This window comes from Nematolebias whitei, chromosome 5 (assembly GCF_014905685.2).
Source record: "Nematolebias whitei isolate Nwh7 chromosome 5, NemWhi1, whole genome shotgun sequence".
In the NCBI taxonomy this organism is placed as follows: Eukaryota; Metazoa; Chordata; class Actinopteri; order Cyprinodontiformes; family Rivulidae; genus Nematolebias; species Nematolebias whitei.
In genome coordinates this window covers 38,497,858-38,525,609 of record NC_056502.1, presented here as the reverse complement: position 1 = coordinate 38,525,609, position 27,752 = coordinate 38,497,858, and the positions used below count along the sequence as shown (strand labels likewise).

General features: G+C 39.6%; 1 protein-coding gene across 1 annotated transcript in view; it reads left to right on the top strand.

Annotated features, from left to right (window-relative positions):
• The window catches only part of bckdhb (branched chain keto acid dehydrogenase E1 subunit beta), an 82,633-nt gene extending 55,247 nt beyond the window's left edge, over window positions 1-27,386 (top strand). Inside the window, exons 9-11 of the mRNA XM_037677161.1 lie at window positions 14,441-14,527; window positions 25,146-25,296; window positions 26,958-27,386. Coding sequence (XP_037533089.1) covers window positions 14,441-14,527; window positions 25,146-25,286 — 228 coding nt within the window. The 3' untranslated portion in view covers window positions 25,287-25,296; window positions 26,958-27,386. The remainder of the gene's footprint in view (window positions 1-14,440; window positions 14,528-25,145; window positions 25,297-26,957) is intronic.
• Window positions 27,387-27,752: the final 366 nt, after the last annotated feature.

The following is a 27,752-nucleotide window of genomic DNA, read 5'->3' as shown; positions in this document are numbered from 1 at the left end:
GCACACCTGTAGAAGGAGGTGAGGACTGAGCTTCCCAGACCAGCTCGTCTCAGCCTCAGCCGTCTGAGGAAGTAGAGTCTCTGATGAGCTTTCTTGATCAGGCTGGTGGTGTTGTTGCTCCAGCTGAGGTTGTCATTCATGTGTACACCCAAGTACTTGTAGCTGGAGACCACTAATTACTTCAGTACAAGAATTACTGTGGTTAAATAGGCTTTGAAATGTACTACTCAGGTTTCCCAGTACTTGGGGATCAAGTTTTTATTTATTTATTTTTTACACAGAATCGTGAAGCGATATTTGCCAAGAGTATTTTTGTTGCTCACATAAAACATTAAGCGTTCAACACATCATTAGCTCTGTTCTCACAGAATTACCTGTTCTATCCATCTGCTCTATCTTATCAACCTGGGGTCGCATTTCCTCATGCGTCCATGTCGTAGAAGGTTGGTTACAGTCCCATTGTTCTTATACTTTTTAATAATAATGTTTTTAATGTTAATGTTGACAACTGTGGTCAGAGAAATATGAATTGCTTGGAGTTGGCCTTGTAATATGAATATTTACAATCTTTATATATGTTTTTTGTTTGTTTATTTGTTTTTGTTTTGTTTTGTTTGGAGCTCCTCAGAAAGTACTTGCCTTTGGTCCATGTGCAGCGCTGTGTACACAACAGTATCATACTATGCAGTGGCATCTTGGTTTCTTTAAAACCAGATGAATGACTGATGAAAAGCTTGAAGGCACTTCTGGTACTAATTAAGCTCAGACACAGTAGAAACATGGTTATAATGCAATGTAACGTCACATTAGGGTACTACTAAATCTGTCCGTAATAGTTTTGTTTATTTATGTAGGAAAACAATCATCTTTTCAAATCATTTCCATTTTTGTAGTTTACTCTGTCACATACTAAAGGCATCGTATGTTTATATAGATATACAGTAGCTTTTAACTGAATGACGTTTTATAAGAAATTACCAATGTTTCTGTGAGCTGTAAGGATACCAACAAATTTATTACTGTGGATAAACATCAAAATAAATCTGCTTGTAAGACAAAACTCCTGATCTGTTGTGTGTTTTATTAAGCTCACACTACAGTAATGTTAGCTTGAAGCAGCATGTTCAGTGTTCTGTAACACCAGCTGCATCTCTCCTCCTTAGTGAAGATATGGAAACTGCTCATATCGGACAAATTGAAGGAAGTCAAACCGAGACCTTAGAGCATCACTTTTCATTTGAACTAATTCTGCATGACCATGTTCTAATAGCTTCCGTAGCCTCCTGCACATTTTACATTTCCATAAAAGTTCCAGTAGAAAGAATGAGCTATTTATTTATTTATATATATATATATTTTAACTTTTTCTCCTAACATTCTGTATGGGGTGGGGTCACTTTCACGATCCATCCAGGTCTTATATAATCAAAGCCAGAGCGGTTGCATCCTCGACACGTAAGCACGTTCACAGTGCAGGTTGAACTCCTCCAGGACTATCCGTTGTGTGTTGAATCCTGTTTGCGGTGTTCATGTGCAGGATCTCAAGGCACAGCCACGGAGAGGGAGGTGTCTTCTTTGGGCACCTCAGGGTCTCGTCTCTGTTTTTTGCAGATGATGTAATTCTGTTGGTGTCTTCAGGCCATGACCTTTAGCATTCAGGGCATTTTTTAAACACTTTCTTTCCAATTTTGAAATATGAGCCACAAGCTCATGAAAATCATGTTGGGCAGCAAATCTTGACTGCCAGCAGGTTGCCTCAAGATGGTGAGTCAGAGTCGGTGTGTGTGTGTGCATCCGTGCATGTGTGAGTGAGCGTGGAAAGAAATCCTTGGCTTCTTGATTTGTGTTAATCAAATGAGCAATATTACAGACATGGTTAAAGGTCTACCTACCATTTGATGGGATGCATATCACTCACTGCTTTCAGACCAGAGTTTGAGTTCAGATATTATAATAGGAAAAAGATGCAGAGGACAGAGTGAGATGGAGGAGGATGACTCGCTGTGGAGACCCCTGAAGAGGGAAAAGATGAAAGAAGAAGATAATAGGAAAAAGAAATGTAGTCGTTTCGATCAAATCTTAGAAATAATATAACTCGAGATATAACACAGTACAGGAGGCTGTGGTAGCTTGGTGGTCAGTGCAGTGCTCGTGTAATCCTGAGGTTGCGGGTTCGAGCCCAGGTTGCATGAGGAAGGGCATCTGGTGTAAAACAATAGCCAAATCTTTCATGTGAGTTTGCTCACTGTGAGAACCCTTGAAAAAGGGAGCAGCCGAAAGAAGCTTACTGTATAAAACAGTACCGTAAGTTCTTGTACAAGATCTATGTGTTGCAGATGACTCTCAGCTACTACCACACCAACTAAACTGGCTCAGTTAGAATCATTTTTTGTAATTAATAAAGGTCGTTAACATGTGGTGGCAATGTTGAATTGATCTGACTCCAGCAGTTAATCAGTTGTAGATGTGCATGTAATGATTCTGAGACCTGCGACTTAGAGAGAAATATTCAGACAATGTCCAATTACATATTTTAGATAAATATCTTTTGTGATCGCCTCTAATGACTAGTTGTGGTTAACGGCAATGGATGGCTAACTCAAGTGTTGGCTTGACGAACTTTAAAAAAAATAAAAATGTGTACAGTTAGCATCTTTATTAGGCACATTTTCAAACCAGAAGATTATTTCTAACAGTAAATACAAAATATTTGATTTGGCTCTACATTCAGGTTGTGTGGTTCGACAAACGGGCATAGATTTGATGTTTGTTTTTTATTACAACTAATCATAAGTAAGTATTTTAAACTGGCAGGTCATCTGTCTTTACTTCTGAACTGACTGTATCCCCTTGGTGCACTGAGTTGACACTCAGCTGCTCTGCAGGCACTGACTGGCCTTATCTGACTCGAGCAACTGATGGGGCAGGCTGCCTTCTGGCAATTAGCTCACAGACGAACCAGACTCAAGCCCAGGAAAGGCTCTTTCAGCCAATCTTCTCTGGCCCACCACAACACTCCTAATATCTTTGGCCTGCTGAGACACACACACTGGAAACATTCAAAGAAGAAAATAATCACTTGGGCAGAATGGCCAGAGGTTTGGGTCCTACACTCTTGTTTTTTTCAGTCCAAGTCTGAAATTATAATGTTAACACTGATCTGTGTGGATACAACCAGCAGGGTTTTGTGCGGTGAGGTATGCCAAATAGTTTTTTTGTTAGCTAGTGTGTGTGTCATGAGTACAGCAGGGTTTTCAGTGGAAAATGTTTGTACCAGTTCTTCAGAGATCCAGCATCACATACTCGTTTCAATGTCTTTGAAGGATGAATATTATTCTTAGGAAAAGAAGAAATTCCTCAACGAACATATTGCTTTGCAGCTTTTACGTAATCATTTAGATGAAATGTAAAAAGAGCAAACTATTCCGAGGTATGGTAATTTCTCCACTTGTCTTTTCTAGTCCCATACTTGTGTGTCTGTTACTGATCACTTTCCCATTCTTCCTTCTGGCAGTAGTCACTGTTGAAATACCGCTGCTAGGCACTGGAGATTTCTCACATTCTTTAGTTTTACTCATTGGAGAAATGTGGCCTTTAAATTGGACAAGTTAGCCAATAGGAGTACCGTATTAGAAACTCGTACACAGTCCAGTTTTGTAAACAAAAGTGTGGACTTCAGCTTTGATTGTTCTTCAGCTGGTGATAACCACAGACCACAGCAAGGCGTGTCACTCACCACAAGCATACACAAGATACTGTCACAAACATGAGGGTAACCGTCACAGTGTTGGCTGCAAAAATCCCACAAGGCAGGGGGGGATTGCACTTTTTGTTCCATTTTTGCTGTGCAGTAACAGTTGGCGAAATTGGACTTATGTACCAGATAATAATTACAATAATTATGTAGGCAGAGATCATTTTTGCTTTGGATAACCCCTCTAAAAGCAAAAAGCAATTAGAATTGGATATACTGCTGCTTCTCAGGGCCAGATCGTCAAATTTCCACTGGAGGAAACCATTGAGAAACCTTGGCCCGTTGTGTGGGCAGATTGAGATCATTCAGGTCAGCCCGTAGGCCGATAACATGACTGAACGGAAAAGACAGAGGGTCTGAAGTCACAAGGACAGACAGACATTTAAAAGATTTACTCAAATACAGCGTATGCCACCAGATAATTTTCCAGGTCTTAGAAATACACAGAAAAAATTCATTGTGAGTTACGTAAAGAGAAACCAAACCAAAAAGTAATTTTTCATCCCTCTTAAAGGTTTTTATGGTTACATTTTTTCAGCGTTTCTTTGGATCAGTTAATTTTCTTTTGCCCTGAAATTTCAAACACATCTGCAAAGAGTTTTTCTGCTCCGTGTGTCACGATGGTAGTATCAGGAGTCTGGAGGCTAACCCACCCTGCTCTGTTAGCAGTTTAAACAAACGCAATCCCACTTACTGTTTTAAGTTGTTTTACTTTAAATGAAAATCTAATTTTCAAACTTTTTTTAGTTTGGTATTTATAAACAACCAACTCATTTTCAGCTGAAAACCACAAAATAGTATAAACAGATTGTGGATTAAAAATAGCATCTCTTTATGTAACAAAAAAATCGGTCATAATGGACTAAAATTTCTTGTGAAATAAAAGGTTTACATATTGGACTTTATTTTTATGATTGTTAAAAGATGACTGCACATTTTCCTTTTCTTTGAAGTTAATTTTAATAGGCAGAGGCTTAAAAAGCAGTTTGTCATTTATTGTTCTAGCGATTTACAGTTCCCAGATGAACGTTCCTTATTCTGAAAACGTGCCTTTTTTGCGTTAGACTGTATAATGTTGAGCTAGTGCATATTGAACCTACCAGCAACAGACTGCCTGATACAAACCTTTTTGTATGCCTCATACTTCTTCTCTTCAACTTTTGATGGCCACAGTACCACCAGTTCTGACGGTAACAGCAGCAGCAGCATGTTTAGTCAGATTTTGCTGTTTAAACATTTTCCGACATGAAAACGCAAGTTGTTTATCAATGATCAGGTTGTGATTAGTAATAAGGCGGGCTATTACAGCAAAATTGTTGTTACTAGTTTGAAATGTACTAACGTTCCTGCAGTACGGTACTAAACATTAGGCTTGCTACAAAGAAATAATATTGTTATGCTGCAGGAATGATAGCAGAGGTAGAGGAAGCACACGCTTTCTGAACAAACTTTACTTTATTCTTTAAACTTCTTTGCACGCAGCTGGGATTAAGTTTGTGGCAAAGATTTTAAGGACGTATTCAAAGCAGCACGTGCTTTTTTCAATGCCCTGGTATATTTTATAACATTATTGCAACCCAACCCTGCTATCTTTCCACTCACAGTGCCCCGAAATCACCACTGATAACTTGTATGTTTTAATCAGAAACCTCAGTGAACAATAAAGTACTGAATGTCTTAAGAGTCATGGGTACATCAAATATTTTACTCTAATTGCTTTATACAAGTTATCCAAGGTTCAAGGTGATTTTATTGTCATTCGCATCACATGTGGTACATGAGGTGGAATGAAATTGTGTACGCAAGGTCCCAGTTACACCCAAAAATAGCAAAATTATAAAGTATATTTAAAAAAGAAGAAATAGTATGCAAGGATCTAAAATATACACGAAACAATAATAATATAATATAATACGATGTATTAAACATTAGCCTGAACATGAGTCTGTTGTGAGCAGAAGGGTATGAATATAGCAGCTTATGGGTAAGAAATCAGCAGCATGGATAATCAGCAGCACAAAGTTTCAAATTTCCAATTAAAGTGTCATTACAGTGATTATCCTGGTTAGAGATTCATGAGTCTAACAGCCTCAGGGTAGAAGCTGTTCCTCAGTCTAGTGGTTCTACACTTAATGCTCCTTAACCTCCTTCCTGAGGGGAGTGGGGCAAAAAGTGTGTGCTGGGTGAGTGGGGTCCTTCCTGATGCAGGTGGCCCTCTTCCTACATCTGGAGGTGTAGATGTCTGTGATGGTGGTGGTGGTGGGGGCTGACTCCAACAGACTTCTGTGCAGCCTTCACCACTCTCTCACACATTGATATTGGAGCACAGGATGCTCTCCACTTCACACCCGTAGAAGGAGGTGAGGACTGAGCTTCCCAGTCCAGCTCGTCTCAGCCGCCTGAGGAAGTAGAGTCTCTGGTGAGTTTTCTTGATCAGACTGGTGGTGTTGTTGCTCCAGCTGAGGTTGTCATTCAGGTGCACACCCAAGTACTTGTAGCTGGAGACCATGTCCACCGCAGCTCTTCCTATGTGCAGGGGAGGGTAGGTGTGTTTGCTCCTTCTGAAAACAAACAAACAAAAAACCCATTCATCTCCTTAGTCTTCTTCACATTGATGTGGAGGTTGTTCTTCCTGCACCAGGTGTTCCATCTCCTGCCTGTAGCTGGACTTATCATTGTTTGTGATGCATCCAACCACTGTTGTATCTTCTGCAAACTTAACAATACGACATCCTGGATAGGTAGGTGCACAGTCTTACTGTATGTGAACAGAGTGAACAGGAGGGGCTCAACACACAGCCCTGAGGGTAGCCAGTCCTGATTGTTATGGTGGAGGAAGAGAAGTTGTGGATCCTCACAGACTGCAGACAGGACCCAGTTGCATAGGGAGATAGGGAGGGGCTTAGTCCTGGTGTGAGTAGTTTGTCCATCAGGGTCTGGGGAATCATGGTGTTGAAGGCAGACGTGAAGTCCACAAAGAGTATACGGACGTAAGAGTCCTTCTGCTCCAAGTGGGTGAGAGCAGTGTGGACCACAGAGGAGATGGCATCCTCTGTTGATCGATTCTTGTGTACTGGTGAGGGTCCTCGCTGATATCAGTGGTTGCTTTGATGTGGGTCATGACCAGTCTTTCAAAGCATGTTGTGCTATTGGGGTCAGTGTTACTGGCCAGTAGTCATTCAGACCAGCTCAGAAAAAAATAATCTCTGTACAATGTTCAGTTACATCCTCAAAAACCACATGTTACGTTATTGAAGCGTTTATAGAGCTTATAAAAATTGTTTATTAATTTTATTGCCTTACAGTGGACTCATAAAGCCTGTGGGATGCTCACAAAGAGCTGTCAATGGTTTGATGTTCAAATACTTGTGCATGTGTGTACAGTCAGTTGTGTGGTGTGGCTGCAGAGCAGGAAGGGTGTGTGTGCAATGTGCATGTGCGTGTGTGTATTGTCAAGTTAAGTGAGTTTACAATGAGGTCAGAACCCAAAAGACCCATGTCTGGTAAGATAGAAATTGAGGAAAAGTAATCTTAAAGGTTGATGAATGATCAATAAAGGATTACGTGTGTTTGATGATTAATAAAGATTTAGTGTGTCTGCCAAAGTTAAAAGTATTGTTTATGTAATCATGATAATCAATGTCTCTATGGAAACTTTTTTTCTGATCGAAAGAGTAATCAAGTTATTTTGTAAGTGATTTTTACAAGTTTTTAATATTCACCTTATATAGTCTTTATCAAAAGGTAGATTTGAAAAGTAGAAATAAAATAAAATGCTTTGCACATGGTTCTGTAAGTTATGGTTGATGCACACCCAGTGTGTTCTCACTTCTGGTAGTAATTAATTTGAATTTACTTGAATGGGTCTTTCTGAAATGTTTGAAATGATTTCTGTCATATGTCTCCTGGTGGCCTGGCTCCTCTGCAGGATTGCTTGGCCCACTGCCCTGTGCCGAAGCATTTCTACTTTTTCTCTCTCCACCCATCCACTTTCTCACTGTCCAGTTTTCACATTCCCTTTTTTTGTCGAGCGGCGTTGTGTACTGCATCAAAAATGGGAGCGACTGTTTGAATCCTCTCGGTGCCTCCAGTCACCGCTCTCCGCTAATCGCAGAGGGCAACTTTAAAGGCTCCAGCAAGTAGTCTGGCCTAGTCCTGACTCTCATTTGTCACGAAGAACACATTGTGGCACATGAGTTAGGACGCTGCGGTGGCCACACAATTACAGGGGCGACAGAAGGCAGCAAAGCCAAGCAGATCCAGCGGCAAGGACAACTCCTCCGTGGCAACACTGAATTAAACATTCCGTTACTGTCATGTTTTGATGGACGGTCTGAGGCAGGAGGAGGCACATTATATGGGGAGATGGAGTCACTTTGTGTCTTTTCTGTGGATAAGTGTAGAAACATACAGTACAAGCACTGCTCCCCCCTCGCTATTATTTTTAAATCATTCTCAACTTCCTCTGGAAAGATTCGTACATGTTTTGAAAACTTTGAAAGCTCATTTTGTGATCCTTCAGTAGTCGAACCACACGCCTGTGTAGCTTCCAGTATGGGCTGTTTTTATACACTTCTTCTGCACTGTTTCTTTTTAGAGTGAGTTATTGCTCTATGACAGCCGTGTACAGTATGTGCATGTGACTGCATTTACAAACCTTTCTTATAAACATGCAGCTGTGAGATGTGCATGTGCTCTTATGACTCTGTGGGGCCTCCCCATCAGTCACTTTGCATCCGAGTGACTATAAATGCAGTGGAAACGTGATGAAGCTGACCTTAGTCTTTGAGGCCATAAAAGGTCATTGCACGCTAGCCTCCGAGTGCTGAGGCCACATAGCGGGATGAGAAAACAGGCTCCATGAAAACCATGTGGGATACATGAATGCATCAGTCATGCATGAAGGGAAAAGGAGATGACAAGGATGAGACCGGCCACAGCAGGAAGGAGCCCTTGTGGAAGAGACTGATCAAGGGAGCAAAAGCTGAGGGCAAACTCCATGCTGCTCATTAGCTCTGGGTGTGTATGGGAACAGCTGTAAACATGACATTTCTACTGCAGCCAGCGGAACAGCTCCGGCATCAAATGACAGCCTTCAGTACAATGAGTAGTAAAGCTGTGGCCACCAGAGCTGTTGCCCAGCTCAACTACTAACAGTCGCCACCAACCAGGAGTTCTCAGTCTGACTTTGAGCCAGGGCAAGGCCCGGATTCAGGAAGTCTCGGACATTCTTGGACAAGTTGGATTCTCAACAATATTATATTAAAATGTTCTCATACTAAAAAAAAAAGTTCTAAGATTCTTTACTTTAGTTCAGACGTAATGTGAGAACTTCAAAGAAACTTGGCTAGTTTAGCTACCCATCCCTATAATGGGAAGTTTTTATCCTTCACTAAAATTAAATTTGTCACCGAGTTAATGTCACAGTTTCTTAGCTGGTGCTTAAATCAGGCAAGTCTCGGGGTGTGTATCCTTGTTTTGTCGTGTAATTATTGTCTGGGAAAACTCATAGTAAATGATAAGTTTACACATTTATGACTTGACTCTTCTGGAGACTTGTTTATATCTCTGAAACTGTACAGTGTTTTAAAAAAAGAGATTCAAAAATGGTCTTTTGCTCTATTCAAGAAGTTCTCAAAAGTGTCACAAACTGTGTCAAAAGTGTTCGGCTCCATTGTTTGCCTTCTCTGGTGACTGTTCATTGGATAACGTCTTCCACGGCCACACTGCCTTTTTGCTGGTGCACAATTTGCTTTTTGCACAGCTCTTCATTTGGCCCCTTTGATTGACTGGACATGAGCCACCCAGTAATAAACTCATTAGATACATGTCCCTTGTGTAGCCTTAACAAAAAGATCCCTCTTTCCATCACGTCTTCCGTGGGTTATATTGAAAGATTTGTGATACATTGAACCGTCTTTGCCTCTCAAAGGACATAATTTCTCTGCTTGGATTCATCTAACGGATCATCATCTTCCTCAGGCCACTGTACTTCCTGTGTGTCCACGGTCATTGTAAAAGTAGAGGGTTTGTCCATGTTTTGAGTCCCACTTTTGAAAGCATGAAAGGTGGCTATCATGGGCAAATAAGAGGATTGAATGTAGAGGAAGAAGGGTCAAACCACGTGATGAGTGAATGGTTCTGTCTCGAGCCAGAAGCAGTTTTTGTTTAAAGGCTGCAGCTAAAGTAACGGAGGCTCTGAAACAGTTGTCTGTCAGATGGAAAAACAAATGAGTATATATATATAATGTTTGTCTTTTTTATGTGGATTTAAATTGTAATTGGACTTCAAGCAGTGAGTCAAAACAGGCACGTTAACTGTAGACTGGGGTTGCATTTCCTTCTGTGTAGACAGCGATAAAAAAAATGTTTAATTTTTTTAAATTTTCATCAGTGTAAAATTATATTAGCCTATTTTAGCCTAAACTAAAAAGGCTTTTCTTGATAGTGAATAGTTTAGCTCTATTTGTTTTGAAGTCTTATGACTGTAGGCAAAACTTGTCAAGTGGATTACATGTTTTTCTAGGCCTGAGTGTCTGAAATTTTGCCCAGCAGTATTATAAAAGCAAAGGAGAGCCTCTATCATATCCAGAATATGCAAAGAATGCCCTTTTGGTGCATCAGTGATACATGTCTCTGAGGGAATGGACTAACAGGGAAATCTAGGCAATGCTTGAGCCTCAGTGTAAATTGGATGTTAGCAGTCTTTGTGTACAGGTTGAATTCAGATGAGGAATGGGTTCAGCGTCAGGGTGGAGTGGAGGATTGGGCCGCAGCTCTGTTTATTCACCTGATCTGTGTGAGTCATGGAGCTGAGGCAAACCTTACAGCAGCTTGTCATATCAAGACATCGCCCAGCTCTCGGCTCGCCGCTTGATTCCTCCTCACTGTGCAGTTTGTTGTTATTGTCTTCCAGTATTATTAACTTTCACATTCCTGAAGACTGTGTCATAGAATCATTTTATTGACTGAACTCTTTCACCTCATATAGTAGCAAATTACTTGCAATTGGGCCTCAGAATTAACTTTAACAGGGAATTTTGTCTGAATGCCTCAGTTTTACGTAAAATAAAGCTTTATATTTCTCTGAAGAACTCGTCTCACTCTGTGATCTACCCTGAACATGTTAGCATTATAGTGACATCATGCTGACTCTTGGCCTCTAATGCAATTGAGTGACAGTGGCACACGTGGTTATTTAGTGTTTAGTGCCAAACCTGTGACCTCAGCTACTTAAACATTTTCTTGTTTAGCATCAGGGTGAAGCTCCAAAATACCTCTGTGTGGAAGTAGAGCTTAATTTACGGTGCCATATGTGTTATGTATTTTTGCCAGGATATAAGTTACCATGGCAGGTTGGTTTGGTTCGTGGCTCTGAGGGATAAAGAAGTATGCAATAGTCACCACTCTGTGCTTAATTTCATCTACTGTACATTGTTTTAGTGCTGTTATTTCTGTGGAAAATATACATTCTTCATTATCAACCAGAGATTCCTTCTACTTACTCTAGTCTTTACTGGTTTTCTTTAAATCATACTAAATTTTCTTAATCTGTTAGTAATGCTACCATCATTGTCTACATTCTTGGTAATTATGCTGTTTCTTAAAAGTGTTTGCCCTATTTATTTCTAGAAATAAAGTAAGCTACCACAACTGGGTAGAGAGGAGAAGTTTGCAGAGGTTGCAGAGAATAGACATACTTTGGTTTGGACAAGTGGCGAGTGGATAAGATTATAGTATAGTATTGGTTTTATGCTGTTGTAGATAAGGGGTGTGGTGAATGCATCCCTCTGCTGTAATGTCAGGTTACAGAAAACCCAGATAGAAATGCCTCAGAGGTGGAGACCTCTAATGTCCATGATTGTCCAGTTGGATCCGTGTGCCAGCCTAAATCAGCCCTTGAGCTCATAATGTCGTGTCATTTCTATTTTATGTATTCACTCACACATTCAGCACAACACAGACACAAATACACCCTGAGGGAAGTCAACAGATTTAGCACACAGCGTGGAGAAGCATGTGAACTACTCATACAAGTCAATAGAGCTGGACGATATGGACCAAGATTAATCTCTCAAGATGATATCCAATATTTATCCCAATATTTATTTTCTTTACATAAAGTAATAACAAAAATATATTTCTGAGTCAAAGCTTTGTCCCAGTTGTCACATAGGTACATTTATTAACAAACAGCTGTAACTGTACAAAATAAATGTCTCAAAAATAAACTATCTATATTAAATAATAAACCTCTTTAAAATAAAATAAAGTTATTTTACTGCATAACAAAACCCAAAACACAGCTGTGCAATTAAAATGTAAACAGAAAGGACACAGAGCAAACATACAAAAGGCTGACTTGCTCTTTAAAAAGTCTGATTCGAATGAAATAGAATTCACCAAAGTGCATTCTCCTGTGCGCTCCAGTACAAGCACCTTTTTGTGCAAATAATAAAACATGTAAACAGATTAGATGACATGAACAAGATTTCATCCTTTAGTCAGTGCATCTCTTGTGCAAAGCTCAAATTAAAGTACAAACATATTGAGAACACAACAGTTCAAGCACTGTGAGAGAGAGAGGACTTTAGAAAGTGCAACTGATTGAATATTGTAATACTGCACTCACCAATGGCCAGGTGACCCAAACACTGCATCCTCAGACACGTCTTCATCTGTGCCGCCTTCACAACGCTTGCCCCGTTGTCTTTAGCTGTCTTGTTCCACAGTTGAGACTGGGACCGTGTCTTTAGATAAGCTACTGCTTTATTAATGTCGCACTACCTCTCACTTTCCCTCTCATAAGGCACAGCACGACTAAATGAGTTTTGTACCATGGTTTGTTTCAGGGAAACAGGCTGTAGTCTTCACAGTCGGGGCCGTAGCACAAAGCTTTTATCTGGACTTGTTTTTGGCATATCCTCTCCCATGTTTTCATCAATGCCCTCCATTTTGTGTTTGCTTGTTGTGCTAAACTTTCCACCCACCTGGAAAAGCAGGAGGCAGGGGAGCACGCTTAGGTGAGGGGCTGGGTTTGTGTTCAGTGAGGAAGAAAGGAGGGACGTGAAGTTGAGCGCAGACGGGGAGGAAAAGAAGAACTTACAGACCCTTTCCAAAAAATTAGACTATCATGGAAAAGTTGTTTAACTTCCATAATTCCATTCAAAAAGTTCATCTTTAATAGATGATAGATTCAGGGCCCACAATTTAAATGATTTCAAGTATTTATTTGTTTATTTTTACATAATTTGGATTTCCAGCTCATGAAACTCACAATAACAGGAGTTAAAAAACTTAGAATACTGTGAAGACATCAGCCCAAATGTTGCAGGACATGAATGTTTTAAACTGAGTGCGACACTAATCATCCACTAAACTCAAAGCACCTGCACATGTTTCTCCAGGTGTCATTAAATTGCTTCAGCTTGGTTCGTCTCAGTTCGGTTCAATATGGGGAAGGCTGCAGACATAACTGGCCAGAAGACCAACATTGATACCCTCCATAGGATGGGTGAGCCACAGAAGTTCATAGCTAAGGAGTGCTGTGTCTAAGCATATCAATGGAAAGTCTAGTGGAAGGGCAAAATGTGGCAGGAGAAGATGCACCAGCCAAAGAGATGACCGTGGGCTTCAGCGGATTATCAAACTGAGACGATTCCAGAATCTGGCAGAGATCCAGAAAGAGTGGGATGAGTGAATGAATTCACCAACCAAGTATTGAAGATTGACATATCGTTTTTAAAGTACTGTATTTTGATTGATTTGTTGTGATCCTAATTTCTTTATTTTTTCTGCAAAAACTGAGTAGTGTGGGTTGATTTCTCCACAGTATTCTAATTTTTTGAAATCCTGTTTTCGTGGGTTTCATGAGCTGGAAGCCCAAATTATGAAAAAATAAACAAATAAATACTTGAAATCGTTTAAATTGTGGGCCCTGAATCTATTATCTATTAAAGATTAACTTTTTGAATGTTCTAATTTTTTGGAAAGGGTCTGTATATATACATATATATATATATATATATATATAGCACATAATGTCATAATGTCCCTCTCTCTGCCTCGGCTGCTCTCTGCCTCCTGCCAGCGCTCTCGGCCATGCCCACTTCTCCACTGCAGAGCAGAGATATGACACACTGCAGGAGGGAGCTTCTGCATGTGGGCTGCACACAGACCTGTGAGGCAGGTGGTAAATAATTTTAAATGTTGTTATTTTAAATAAACATTCCATGCCGATTGTGCAACTCATCCATCAATCAGTCAGTTGTGTGTCATGTCCAATCTTATTTTGAAAAACTGCGATAGAGCGAGTCCACGAAAAACAAACTACTGTCAACGATATAGTGCCATCTTATATGACGTATGAAATGAACTCAGTACTTTTAACATATCTAAATATCGCCCAACCCTACATGTCGACACCCAGTACTCAAGGGTACCACCTCCAGCAGTTCTCACCTTTACAGAGTATCTCTTACAGTTCTAACTTAAAGCCTTTCCATTTGCAAATGTATGTTGGTCAAATGTTTTTCCATCAACCAGCACTTGTCACCTATAATTATCATTTTCTCATGAGTTGACTTGGTGAAATCTTTATTTGAGAATAAATATGCTCTGTGTTCCACTATTTAACTACATTTGTGGATTTGCCATTTACATTTTAAACATCTTTTTGCTTTTCAGTCGGTGGTAAAAACTGGACGTTTGCTCATCAGTCATGAAGCACCAGTAACAGGAGGCTTTGCTGCTGAAATAAGCTCCACTGTTCAGGTGAGTGTAACTGTTTCTCTGATGGAGAGTAAGTGTTAGAGTGAAAATAATTTATTGGCATCTTTAATTCCAAGGAGTAGAAGATGGCCTTCAAAGGTGTACTGGTTTGTTAATTGCCTATGGTTTTGTCCATAAAAGTCCCACTTTGTAATAAAGCTTTAACAGCTTCTCACTGAATGCCCCAGAGCTGTGATTTTCAAATTATGACGTGCCCTGCCATGGTAGAACTTCCTTGTTGAGGAGAGGCACAGCAGGGAGATGGAGACATTAGGGAAAGACCAGTTCCAAACACTTTGAGAGTAATGTGCTCAGTTGTTAGTGGTCTTCACATCTACATTCAAAATAGAACTTTAATAGCAAAACTTGCATTTCTCAAGTCAATCCCTCAGGGCACTTGAGGTATTAATATGAATACTACGGTAATCTGTAGTGATAGTAATTAGTAGTATTATTTGAATTATGAAGTTGAAATTTAAATACTTTGTGTCCTCCATCAAGGAGAGCTCCTGGAAATCAGAAAAACAGTAGAAATTTCAGTTTGGATGGTATGAAAGATGTTCACATTAATGATTCACCTATGCATTGATAAACTAGAATAAATTAAATCCAAAACTATATTTAAATATTCTAAGTTTAAATTTTGGTTTTACTGAAACTCATTGTATTGCTCAACAGCAAAACCAATGAGGTTTAAATTTTGTCGTTGCACCAGTTCATGGGGGTCTGCTATGTCTCTCTTCAATCAACTTTCTTGAATGTTTAAACAACACAATAGGCCTCTTTGATGAAAACTGAATGTAAATGAGATATACAATTCACAACTGAATCTTTGCATCTTGTTTAATTTACTTTTGCAAAGTCTGGTTGTTAACCTGTGAATGAGGGATGACTTTACTGGGTCGGCTGTGGCTGACTGGTTAGAGCAGTTGTCCTCCAATGCAAGAGTTGGGGGTTCAAATCCACCAGCAGTCACATGCTGAAGTGTCCCTGGGCAAGACACTGAACCCCTCATCGCCTCTGATGTGTGTCCCATCAGTGTATGAATGTGATAGAGCTCTGATTAGTCTCTTTAGAATGATTTGTTCAATTAGCTTTGTATAGATCTAGTAGAGTGCTGTTTGAATGGGTAAATGAGGCACAGATTGTAGTGTAAAGAGCTTTGAGTGTCTCAATAAGATGGAAAGGTGATGTAAGTACAGTCCATTTACCATTTACTGTAGCTGTGAAAACCACTGGACAATCAACGAGCAGTTTCTTTAACAGCGACCACTTTTTTTTCTGACTTGTTTAAAAGTCATCAGTTTGATTATACACAGTTTGCTGGAACAGTTGCATTGTTAATGTGCATAAAGTGACCCTTTCTTATTGTCAGTCAAAAATGTATTTTTTTCTGTGTTTATGAATTCTTAAATGGCCAGTGAGTAATTCCTCTAATTTCCATGTTTTTACATTGAGTATGAGTAATATATGTTGGCATGCTTTAACAGTTTACAGATTGACCTCTAGACCTTAGGTTCAGTGTTAATCTTTTCATTCTCTTAAAGGTGGTCTGTCATCAAAGGCAAAGTGAGATGCTGTTACAGGATAATAATTTTTAAAAAACACTGGCACAAATAAAACTTGTGACTGTTCACAGTAGTATCCATCATCTTCCACTTGTTCTGAAGCCGGGTCTCGAGGGCAGCAGCTTGAGATGGAAGGCCCAGACATCTCTTTCCACAGCCACCTCTTCCAGCTCTTCTGGGAGGACCCCAAGTTGTTCCCAGGCCAACTGAGAGACATATTCTCTTCAGCGTGTCCTGGGTCTTCCCCGGGGTCTCCTCCCAGTTGGACATGCCCGAAGCACCTCCCTTAGGAGACGCCCGGGAAGCATCCTTACCAGATGCCCAGACCACACTAGTATATTAAAGCCAAAAATAGTTTCCTGTAAGACGTGCAGTCATGAAAAGATAAAAGTCCACTCTTTCAAATCTCGGATTTAACCTATCAAGGTATATTCAAAATGACCTGGGACCTCATATGCAAAGACTTGTGTGGATTTCCTACTGAAATAGCGTATGAATAAATCGAGAAAACAGCGTATGCACTAATAAATCCACATGTATGAAACCGTGCACACGCATGAATACAAGCACACTTCTTTTGTATATCCTAATCAACGTGGAATTGGTCACAAATGAGGTGCACCTGACTCCTCCATTCACACACTTTCCATTAAATAGATTTAAATCTGCCCTGCATCTGAGAAATCTCTTCTCTACACTTTTGAAAAACATGTCTACCTGAGATGAAGAGGAACTTAATGGAATGTGAGTTGGAGATGCTTCTAAATGAGGTAGAGGCACGTTAAAACATTCTGTTTCGCACACTGTCCTCTGGCATTAGGGCCAGGTGCAAGAAGAATGAGTGGGACGATGTTTGTGCAGCTGTAAATGCTGTGGGGTCAGAGCAACGCACACCTGCAGAATTAAGACAAAATGGTCAGACATACAGTATTAGGACAATTAAATGAATTTACTCACCAAGAAGCCACCCATCCCGCACCGTGCCAGCCTGTAATCTCTTCCCACCCATGCTGTTCATTAGAATGAATGAATCTTGCATTGAACCAGGCCGCCTCGCCACAATGTTGGCTAGTTGCTTTAGCACATCACATTTAATTTGCACATTGAGTGAATGACAATGCTTCCTGTTAACATAAATGTATTCATCTTGTGATGGTGCTTTTGCAGTCGCTAGTTCTGATTACATTAGGAAAACTGACAGTCGCAAATTGCACTTTAATATTGGCCTGTTTAACTGCATCATAGTGAATTTTATATACCTACCGGTAGTGGGTAATTCCATCTCACACAGCTGGCATGGCTCGGCTCTGGGTGGACTGGCACAATCCCGATTGGTCTGCCAGTTCCCTCTGGATTGCCCCTGTTGCTAAGAACGCCAGTGTGGTCAGCATGTGTATGTGTATGGGCATTGCACGGCTCCTCGCTGTGCTGTGCTCTAAGACTGGCTGCAGCTCCAAGCACAGTTCCAAAGGATTGTCCTTGGATGCCTGAAACAACTGATGAGCTAGTAGTCATTGTGGGCCAGAAAATCCTCTCTGACTCTAAAAACTGTCTGCATATTGTGCCATTTGCTATCCTTTATTAAGGCTAAAGCCATTGTTGTTAAAGGTATTTTCTGCACCACTTTGCGCTTACTTTTATATCATCTAATTGCATGCATGTGGATGTTTGTGCTTCATGTGTGTCCGCTGTCCGATGTGCACAAAAATAGTTTTCACATCATTAACAGTTTTGCAGTATATGTGTCGTCGATGGACCACTAACTATAAAAACATGCTACCAGTCATGACGTTGGCATGGGACTGTTCACATTTCCATAGTCATTTCATTCTTGATACATTTGAAGTTTAAATGTGGAAAAGGACATACGCCACGTTTTTGAATGTACTTTGTACGAGGCCTCTGCTCTTTATCAGATTCAGAAATTATTCTAACCTAAAGTGTACAAAAACACAAAAAAATCCATTATGTCATTATTTATTAAACAAAATAATAAGGAATTTTTTCAAAAACATATACTGTACCTCTTTTTACTGCTCACCAGAGTAGTAAAACGAGAGGCATGTAGATATTAGAGATGTTCGTTTTAAGAAAAACACTACCAGTACTTGAATTTTTTGGCAATTATTAAATTTTTATTTGAGTACCCCCCCACTCCCCAGTCCCCTTCATCCCGTTCACCTACCAGCAACCACTCTGAACACAAGAACATCTTACAACAATTCATGCTTAACACAGCATGTGGTTATTATATCCTTAACAGGGCTAATTAATACAGCACGTGTCAGCACAACAGCAAACTGTTTAGAAGTGCAGAAGGCTGCTGTTTGTTTTATTAGTACCAGTTGGGTTGTGTTGCATTGGTGCACTGCATGGGTGTCTGAGAGAATCAAACTAACAGAATCTAATGTATTGTATGTCATTTCCTGCAGTTATGATAAATCACTGGCATATGGTCCAAAGAGTATTGTATACATTCTAGCTCAGACAGTGGTAAAGATGAAGACTCCTCATTTTCTCCATAAATACCTTCTGAATAGAATCAGGCTTAATTGTTCCCTCTCAGGTCTATCTGAATGAGAAGCAGCTCACCGCCTACGGTTGTGTGTCCCTCTGTAAAAGTTAGGTAGCTCCTCAATGTGTTATTCTCATCAGGGGATACACTCAATTCTCCTCAGAGGCCAATATTTATACAAGAGGTCTTTTTTTAAGAACATTAGAATTGGATACAATTGTGGCAGCAGTGAGTATGAAGGTTAAGGAGGATAAGGCAGGTTTATCCTACCAGTGGCCTAAAGCCTGGACACTATAGGCACTCACTTAAATACACGATTGCTTATCTGCAGAGATCAAAATCAAATTTCACTCATTCTAGGTCTTTGAAATAATGACATTGACATTGTTTTGCTAAAATAGCCTTGAGGTTTTTCTCCAGTGGTAACATGGAACAAGAGTCTGAACTAACAGCCACATTACACCTCAACACACAGCACAATAACCGGCATCAAATCCACTTTCTGGACACTATAAAGCATTGACAGGATTTTTCCTTTTTTACTTTGTTATTAAGTATTTTTGAGGGACACAACAGGTTTTGTTGTAGACTCCTATAATAAAGAATTTCTGATTATTTTTCCACATTCATCCTTTATTTATACAGGCTAGTCTCATTGAGCCTCAACGACTCATTTACAAGAGAGACTTGTTTTAAGCAAAGAATGATGACAATAGTAGACAACAATGACAACAGTAGACAATCATAAAGCATATAACTTGGGAAAAATAAACTTAAAAAATGAAACAAAAACAGCTACACTGTAAAGAGATGTAGAATACTAAATAAGAACATGTCAGCATTGGTTTTTGCCATGAACTTAACAGATGTTTGAAGCCACTTAGAGAGGTCAAGGTCGAGAGCTTCAGATCTTTTTGTAAGATATTCCAGGAAACAGGAGCGGAGTAGGAGAAGGCCCTTTTGCCAAGTTGTTTTCACTGAGGGGACACTGCATGTAATAATATCCTGAGAGTGCACGCTGTAGCTGTACTCACGCAGAGACATGTAGGAGGAGATGTATGAAGGCAACAGACCCAAGAGGTGATTTAGAGATTAAAATGTACCAGTGGAAGAGTCTGCATGAAGTTAATGATGTCCAGTTAACCAGTGAATACAGGGTGCAGTGGTGGGTACGTAGTTACAGCCAGTTATGAATCTTAGTGCACCATGATAGACAGCATCCAACATCTGCAGGGTTCTTGTAGGAGCGTTCATGTAAATAATGTCTCCATAATCAGTGGAGGGAAGGAAAGTCACAGTTACAAGGTGTTTAGCATTCAGAGTTAAATAGGATCTATTTCTGAAAAAAAACAACAACAAAAAAAAACAGTTTAACTTTCAGTTTCCTTTCCAAGTTTTCCACATATAGCTTAAAAGAGAGATGCGTATTGACCAAGATGCCCAAGTATTTGTAGGATATGACAAACTCAATAGGGACACCATTTGAAGATAAAATCTAGGGAAGGACTGCTGGGACCGACTTCTTGGTTGAAAACATCATCCTTTTGGTTTTGTCTGCGTTCAGGACAAGTTTGAGACATAATAAATCTGAATGGATGATACATATTCCTGATTTTTAAAAGGGTTGTTCATAGACCAGGGATCAGCCTTAGAAGGGAACACCTGGAGAAAGAAGGGTTATGAGTTTCATCAAAGTTCATGCTCAATTATCCAGGTAAAAAATCAACAAAGGTAAGTCAGTTCATCTGGACGGTTTCCAGATGACATGACCTGACCTGACATGGCATGACCTGATGACCTTTCCAGGGTTGAGTCTTGCTTAAATGTCCAATATTAGAAACCCAGAGCTTTAATCACAGAAATTTTAAAATGAGTTCAAAATAAATATTGTACTATCACTCACAGTATAAGTAATTTGTTGGTTTAAAGTTGAACATGACTGAAAGATCTTAACAGACATGGTTTAAAACTTGTTTCTGCCTGCTCCCAGCTGAAATCAAAACGCATGAATAATGTAGACTGTGATACTGGCTTCTAGCCCGCCCTGTCTAAATGCAAACCCCAATCTGTGGGTGTTTCTGACAAACTGACTTTTTGGTGTGAGACACAAAATCATCACAGCGATTTTAAGCCTCCGCTAGGGAATATTTTTAAACTCTGCACCACTGGAGGGCACAAACCTTTTTCAACTCCCATGTTAACATATTTTTATTCTGACATTTAACTATATTACACATAATGATGCACTTCCCAAAAGCTAAACAATGATTTGAATGAAATCTGAGTTGTGTGACCATTCCTTGTCCAGCTTTGGTGGCAGACAGTCAGACTACTGTACTTTCCTCCCACTTCCAGTAAATTTATTTAGAGGAGATTACAGATCTCATCCAGACGAGAGAAAAAACTCTATAGTGCCGTCTGAGAGTTCGTCTGCATGCAGAAAATAGGTTGTGGGAATCGGATGCACAAGATGTCACAGTATCATCTCCATTAATAAACCGACACAAGATGAGATTAAAAGAATGCTCTTATTTTTGTTGCATTCCCTTCACACAAGTTAATCTATGGGGGAAAAAACTTTGATTGTGTCAAACTTGACCCAACATGACAAAATCCTCCTAAAGTGAAAGAGCTTTGCATCAAACTTAATTTGTTCAAGTGCATTCTAGACGCTGGCAAAGATTGGAGGCGTTTGCATTAGTGATGTTTAAATGAGCTTCAAAACAGGGATGGAGTCAATCTTCTGATTAATTTGACTTGACTTGTACTTTGATGGGCTTTTTTTTATACCTGAAGAAGCCTGTATTTGTGTTAGCTATTGAGACATTTGCAAGCACAAACAAAACAGGCATGTCTTCTGCAGCAAATGAAGTACAGTACCTTCACTTTTTAAAACACATCGGCCTTTTTGTCCTCACCTCCTCAATTTCATTTTTCAGGTCCACAGCTAAGTTTAAATACCATTCATAGACCCTAAGGCTATGGACATTTGTCAGCACAAGATTAAATGTGCTTAAGCAAACTTAAAGAAAAATAACGCCAAGATTGTCTTTTTATATCATCATAATACAGTGGTTGTTGTCAGGATGTGTCGCAACCTGTTTGAGTTGAACCTGTCTCAAGTACATTTATATCCACAAGGAAGGAGCAAACAAAGCAGTAAAGAGCAGGGGGCCAGTCATCTCACTTTGATTAAAGCTAATCACATTTAATTAACTGGGTGGAGCAGGCTGCCGGTCCTGAGGCACCGGGTCCATCATCCATTCAGAGAAAAGCCCCGAATGCTATATCAAAGAAAAGACTGTGACATTAAGGCTGAATGTCATTTCCTGGTGTTATAGCTAACCCTAGGTTTAAAACGTCTCCTTAACCCCCTTTTAATAGTCACACGAGGTGGTGGTTAAAATATTCCACAAAAAATGGAGCACCACTTCACGAAGCAACTGAGCAACTAGTTGTCTGCAATTCTTTAAATAGGCAATTGCAAGAGCTCTTGGAAAACACCTTCCCAAATTACCAAGTTAAGTCACTGGCTGTGCTACAGATGTTTAAATTGTCACACCCCCTATTTTCAACTGTATGAAAGCTTCATTCCTCACAGAGCCTGTAGCTGGAAGATATTAACCTCAATTATTTAAAATACATTGTCTTTCATTGGATCAAACTTTGTTAGCTTACGCTGCAAACTGTTGCACTTCATGCTGATTGGATTAATTTTACACAAATTACATAAATCACAATTTAAAAAATAAATGTTGAAATTTGTCTTTTTTTTCCCAGTCATCTTGTTGAAACTTTTTTAATATTGCCAGTAATGGAACTGTACGCAATCTTGGTGTCTCATACCACAAGGCCATTTCTGTAGAGCTGCCTTTTCCATCTAAACAGTGAAAGCAAGAGCACCAAATCTTTTTCAGGAACCTAAAAAACATCAACCCAAATATAATGGCAGCAGATTTTCAGCATCAACTTACTGTGTTCACTGATCATCACTTAGTGAGTCAGTGGATTTCTACAATAAAACCCTGAGTCATCTCCTGGACCTACATGCACCTGTTAAAACTAGGTCTGTCAGCTTTACTCGTTCAGCTCCCCGGTACTGTGATGAGCAGAGACACTTGAAAGCAGTGGGACACACTCATGAGTGACGATACGTCATCTCTGGACTCACTGTCCTCAAACAGGCCTATCGGGAGCTTCAAAGGTTCTATATGAAGGTCCTCCATGAAGCACGTTCCAACCACTACTTTACCATCATTAATTAATAACAGCCCTGAACACTCCAAACAACTCCTTTCTACAGTAAACCATCTCCTTCAACCTCCTCACTTACAGAAATGGCTGAAGAGCACTGCAATAACTTTATGGACTTTTTCCACACCAAAATCCATCATCCGATCTGCCCTGACAAACTTGGCAGTTTCACCCACACCACTCAGCCTCTTCAATGCTTCACATCAGTCTCCCAGCAAGAAGTGACAGCTATTATCAAACAAATGGAATCCCTCATTTGTGCCCTCTATCTTTCCCCACTGCTCTGCTGAAAAGAAACATCTCTTTCATCAGTCCTTTGATCACACTTGGGATAACCCTTTCCCGCCATACTGGTTGTGTTCCACCTACTTTGAAAACTTCTATATCATACCCCTCCTTAAAAAGCTCACATTTGATCCAGACCACCTTGTCAACTAAAGGCCCGTCGCCTTGCTTCCATTTCTGTCCAAAGTGTTGGGAAAAAATTGTTGCAGCCTGTCTACATGACCACCTCAATACTAATAATGTCTTTGAGATATTCCATTCCAGCTTTCATTCAGCTCATAACATGAAAACAGCTCTGGTCAGGGTCACAAATGACCTTCTGATGGTAGCTGATGCTGGTTCTCCCTCCCTACTGATTCTCCTGGACTTCAGTGCAGCTTTGGACAGTGGATCAAGGCACCCTCCTCCACCGGCATCAATACTCTGCAGGATTGACAGAGACAGCTCTTCAATGGTTCTGCTCTTACCTTTCTGACCAATCTGAGTATATCTCCCATTGGGGAAGCAAGATCCCAGACTCACATAGTCATCAGGGGTCAGTTTTTGGGCCCACCCTGTTTACCCTCTACATTCTCACCTTCGGTCACATTATCACTCACCACAGGATTTATTTTCATTGTTATGCAGATGACATGCAGCTCTATATCAAAACAGGGTCTGCAGGTTCATTGCGCTCCTCTCTCGCCACCTGTCTTGAGGAGGTAAAAGCCTGGATGAATGTTAACGTTCTCCAATTCAACACATCAAAAACAAACTATTTTAGTTGGTACTCTGCATCAGAGTCGCTCATCATCTATCTCTACCATAATCTTTTCTGTCCACAACATTCCCCTTTCCTATACAATGGCAAATCTTGGTGTAAGATTTGATTTTCACATTTGAATCTCACACCAAACATCTTTGCAAAACTTCCTTCTTTCATCTCAAGAACATCTCCAAACTCTGCCCATTACTCTCCTTTTCCGCTGCCAAAAAACTTTTTGATAATTTCATCTCCTCAAGATTTGACTACTGCAAGGCACTTTTTTTTACAGAATTCCATCCAAATACATTCATAAAAGTCAATATGTACAGAACAGTGTAGGCCAGATCCTGATGAAGCAAAGGAAACATGACACATCACCCCAATCCTTAAAGTTCTCCACTGGCTTCCCATTTCATTGAATGCAAGGTTTCCTCACTCCCCCACCAATCCATCCACAGCAATGCTCCATACGACCTCAAAGACTTGTTTACTGCTCAGACATCCACATGATCCCTCCACTCCACATATCCCTACCAGCGTCACTGTCTCTGGACAAAAGTGCACACCAGGGGCAACAGGACCTTTTGCTTTGCTGCACCTTGTCTGTAGAACACCCTCCCTGACCACGAAGGATACCCCAGATTACAGTTTTAAGAATGGACTGAAGATCTTACTATTTGAAAGATTTAATGGTGTTTAAATGTATTTTTTAAATTCTGTTGTTTCTAGTTCTTGCTCTGTTTTACTAGCTGTTTTACTTGTAACACTAGATTGAAAAGTATAAAATGCAGTACAAATTCAATAAATTATTATTATTATTATCCTGGTTTTTGTCTGACTTGAGGTACAGCAGCCTGTATATCAGCAGTGAAAAATGGAGCTGGACAGTGCATGCTGCTCTCTGCCATGCATAGTTCATTTATTTATGTAGTTTCTTTGCCGTAGATTTTAGCACATTGGTTAAAGGATATTGCATTATGATTTTATTGGTATGTAACAGGCTTCACTCAGAATATTAAAGTTTAGTGTCCATGCATATGAATAACATAAATATCCATTCTGTTATTAAAATCAATATTAAAGTCATAAGTGGTCTCTGGTGATCTAAGTTAATAACTTTTGCTCTGATCAAATGAGGTAACCGTGGTGGTTTAGTCTATTTTTTGCTCTTTGATTGATCTATGTTTGAACATTGAAAGCATTTGACCAGTAATGATAGTATTTATCCTGATCTTTGCCTATTTTTCCCCGTAGGAGGAGTGCTTCCTTAACCTGGAGGCTCCCATAAGTAGGGTCTGTGGTTACGACACCCCCTTCCCTCACATCTTTGAGCCCTTCTACATCCCAGACAAGTGGAAGTGCTTTGATGCAATCAAGAGGATGATCAACTACTAAACCCTGTCAGGTAGGAAAGAGTTGCTTTCTTTTGAAGTAAATTTATGGCGCAGCAAATAGGGATTTTTTTTTTTTTACTAACTCTGGAATTAAAGCCTGCCAACTACCCTGTAATCCATATTTTTTATTCTGAAGATGCAGTTTGTAAGTCATGAAAAGGTGATTTAACTATGACCTGCCACCAGAAATAAAAACAAGATTTACAGTTTAATTTAACTCCTTGCTACACATGGAAAACCCAAGTTTTTTTTATCATAACATTCAAGAAATATTTCTTTTTGAAAGCTGTGCAAACTTTGAACTCAGGGGGGTCAAATGTTTTAAAACAAGAGGCCAAAATTAAAAACCTTATCAAAGGCCAAACCTTTTTTTTTTCAATATTTTTTAAAGAAAACAAATTAATTTGGTATGTTTTATTATTATTGTCAAAATATTCATGCAGAAAGTTCAAATGATTTTTTTCTCCATTTATCTTCATCCACCCAAACCAACAGACATCTCGGGTTTTAATTATTTTTTAACTTGCTGTCTTTTTAAACATTTTTCAAATGACTCTTTTACTGTTTCTAATGAAAACAATTGAACTAAAAGTCATCACAAGAGCTTAAAAAACCCTCAACGTAAACCGCTGCCAACATTTCACATTAAAATTACAGGGAGTAAATAAAATGGATGAAATAAACTAAATCAGACACTTTGTAGCTCGGATGCTCTCACGTTTGAGTCTGAGTAGTAACATTTCACAGGGCTGACTGGATTCTTCACAGTCTTAGCTTTATGGGAGACTGGAGAAGAAACAAAGATGCTGTTAAAGAAATCTCAGATTAAATCTTGACTTTAGTTTGTAATAAATCTTGACAAACTTTAGTCAAAAAAAGCATAAGCCATGCAAGGCGGTGAATACTTCTCAAAGACGCTGTGTACTGTAGGTATCTGCATGCAATGTGTTTGTTTTTCTTGATGTGAAGCTATAAAGACCGTTGGATTGTACAGGTTCTTTTTTTGGGTACACATCTGCTTTTATTTGTGCCATTATGTAATTAGACCACCCACTACTGGTTTTAGTGACAAGTGTAGGGGCATGTAAGTTATGAATTCTGAATTCTGAGTTATGAGTTCTGTAAAATGGTAAATGGTAAATGGTAAATGGAGCTTACTTCTATAGCGCCTTCCAGCCCCCTATGAGGGGCCCCAAGGCGCTTTACAGTACCAGCCATCCACCCATTCACACGCACATTCATACACCGGTGGCGGTAGGCTGCCATGCAAGGCGCCATCCAGTCCCACCGGGAGCAACTCGGGGTTAAGTGTCTTGCCCAGGGACACAACGGCACATGGTCAAAATCATAATGTATATTTGATACTGTGAGTCAGATCTGTCTTTTATTCTTTGTAGGAACTGTGAACAATATTTAAACTTGGGACAGTCAGTGGGCCGCATTGTTTCAGAAATGCTGTTTAATTGTTTCTGTCATCTTGAGTTATTGTGGTTAAAATATTGGCTCATAAAAATGAATGACGCATTTATTTGTCATTTAGTTGAATCCAACATTTGTCACCTCTCATCATCTCTGTTCTACTAAATCCAGCCCTTCTTTTTTCTCTCTCTCATCTGTTATCCACAGTCCGGCGCCAAGCTCTGTACTTATTGAACCTTATTTTCTTCTCCAGGGCCAACTTCTGGTCGACCTGAACACCACACTCTTCCAGCATCTATTCTTTTCATCCAACCAGTGGAAAACTGTCTGGAAAAATGCTTTGTTGACCATCCAGTCAGAAAGTGCTATCCATATGGCCTCCATGTCCCCGTGATCTTCACTCTAAAAGACGTTTATCATACCTCTGGATTGGAGAAGTTTTTCTCTCGCAGTGAAGAAGTGACGTCAACTTTCAGTGGTAAAACATGCCTCGGCTGGTCACATAGTTCACATATTCAAATTTTCTCTTGAACTAAAGTTTGGGTTGTTTGAGGGAAAGATTTTTGGTTGAATCTGTGATTTTCTGCCCTACTTGTGCTGTTACTTTGAAAAGTATTGAAACGTGCTTTGACATAGTTGACATAAAATGGATTTGTATTATTATAAACCACCTGTGATTTTTAAACAAAATAAAATAAGGTCATTAAAAACATTTGGTTCAGTTTTTTTTTTTTTTTTCTTTTCTGTAAATATTTGAAGCTAAAACAGTTCATTTGTTATGTGATCAGCACAACACAGAAACTTCACCCTTTTAAATAAAAGTCCTGAAGTCAGAATATATAAAATCAATCCTTTGGTCTCTTGGTCTTCATAGTAGATTATTACAACTTCAGATAAACAACACTTGGTGTTACACACTGTGAAATTGTTTATTTAACTAATACATAGTTCTTATGTGACGTAACATCTGGCGCTAATCTCCATCTTTGTAGGCAGGCTGTAGCTGCAGACTCAATATGTGCAGAGTAAGTTCATTGAGATTATTTTT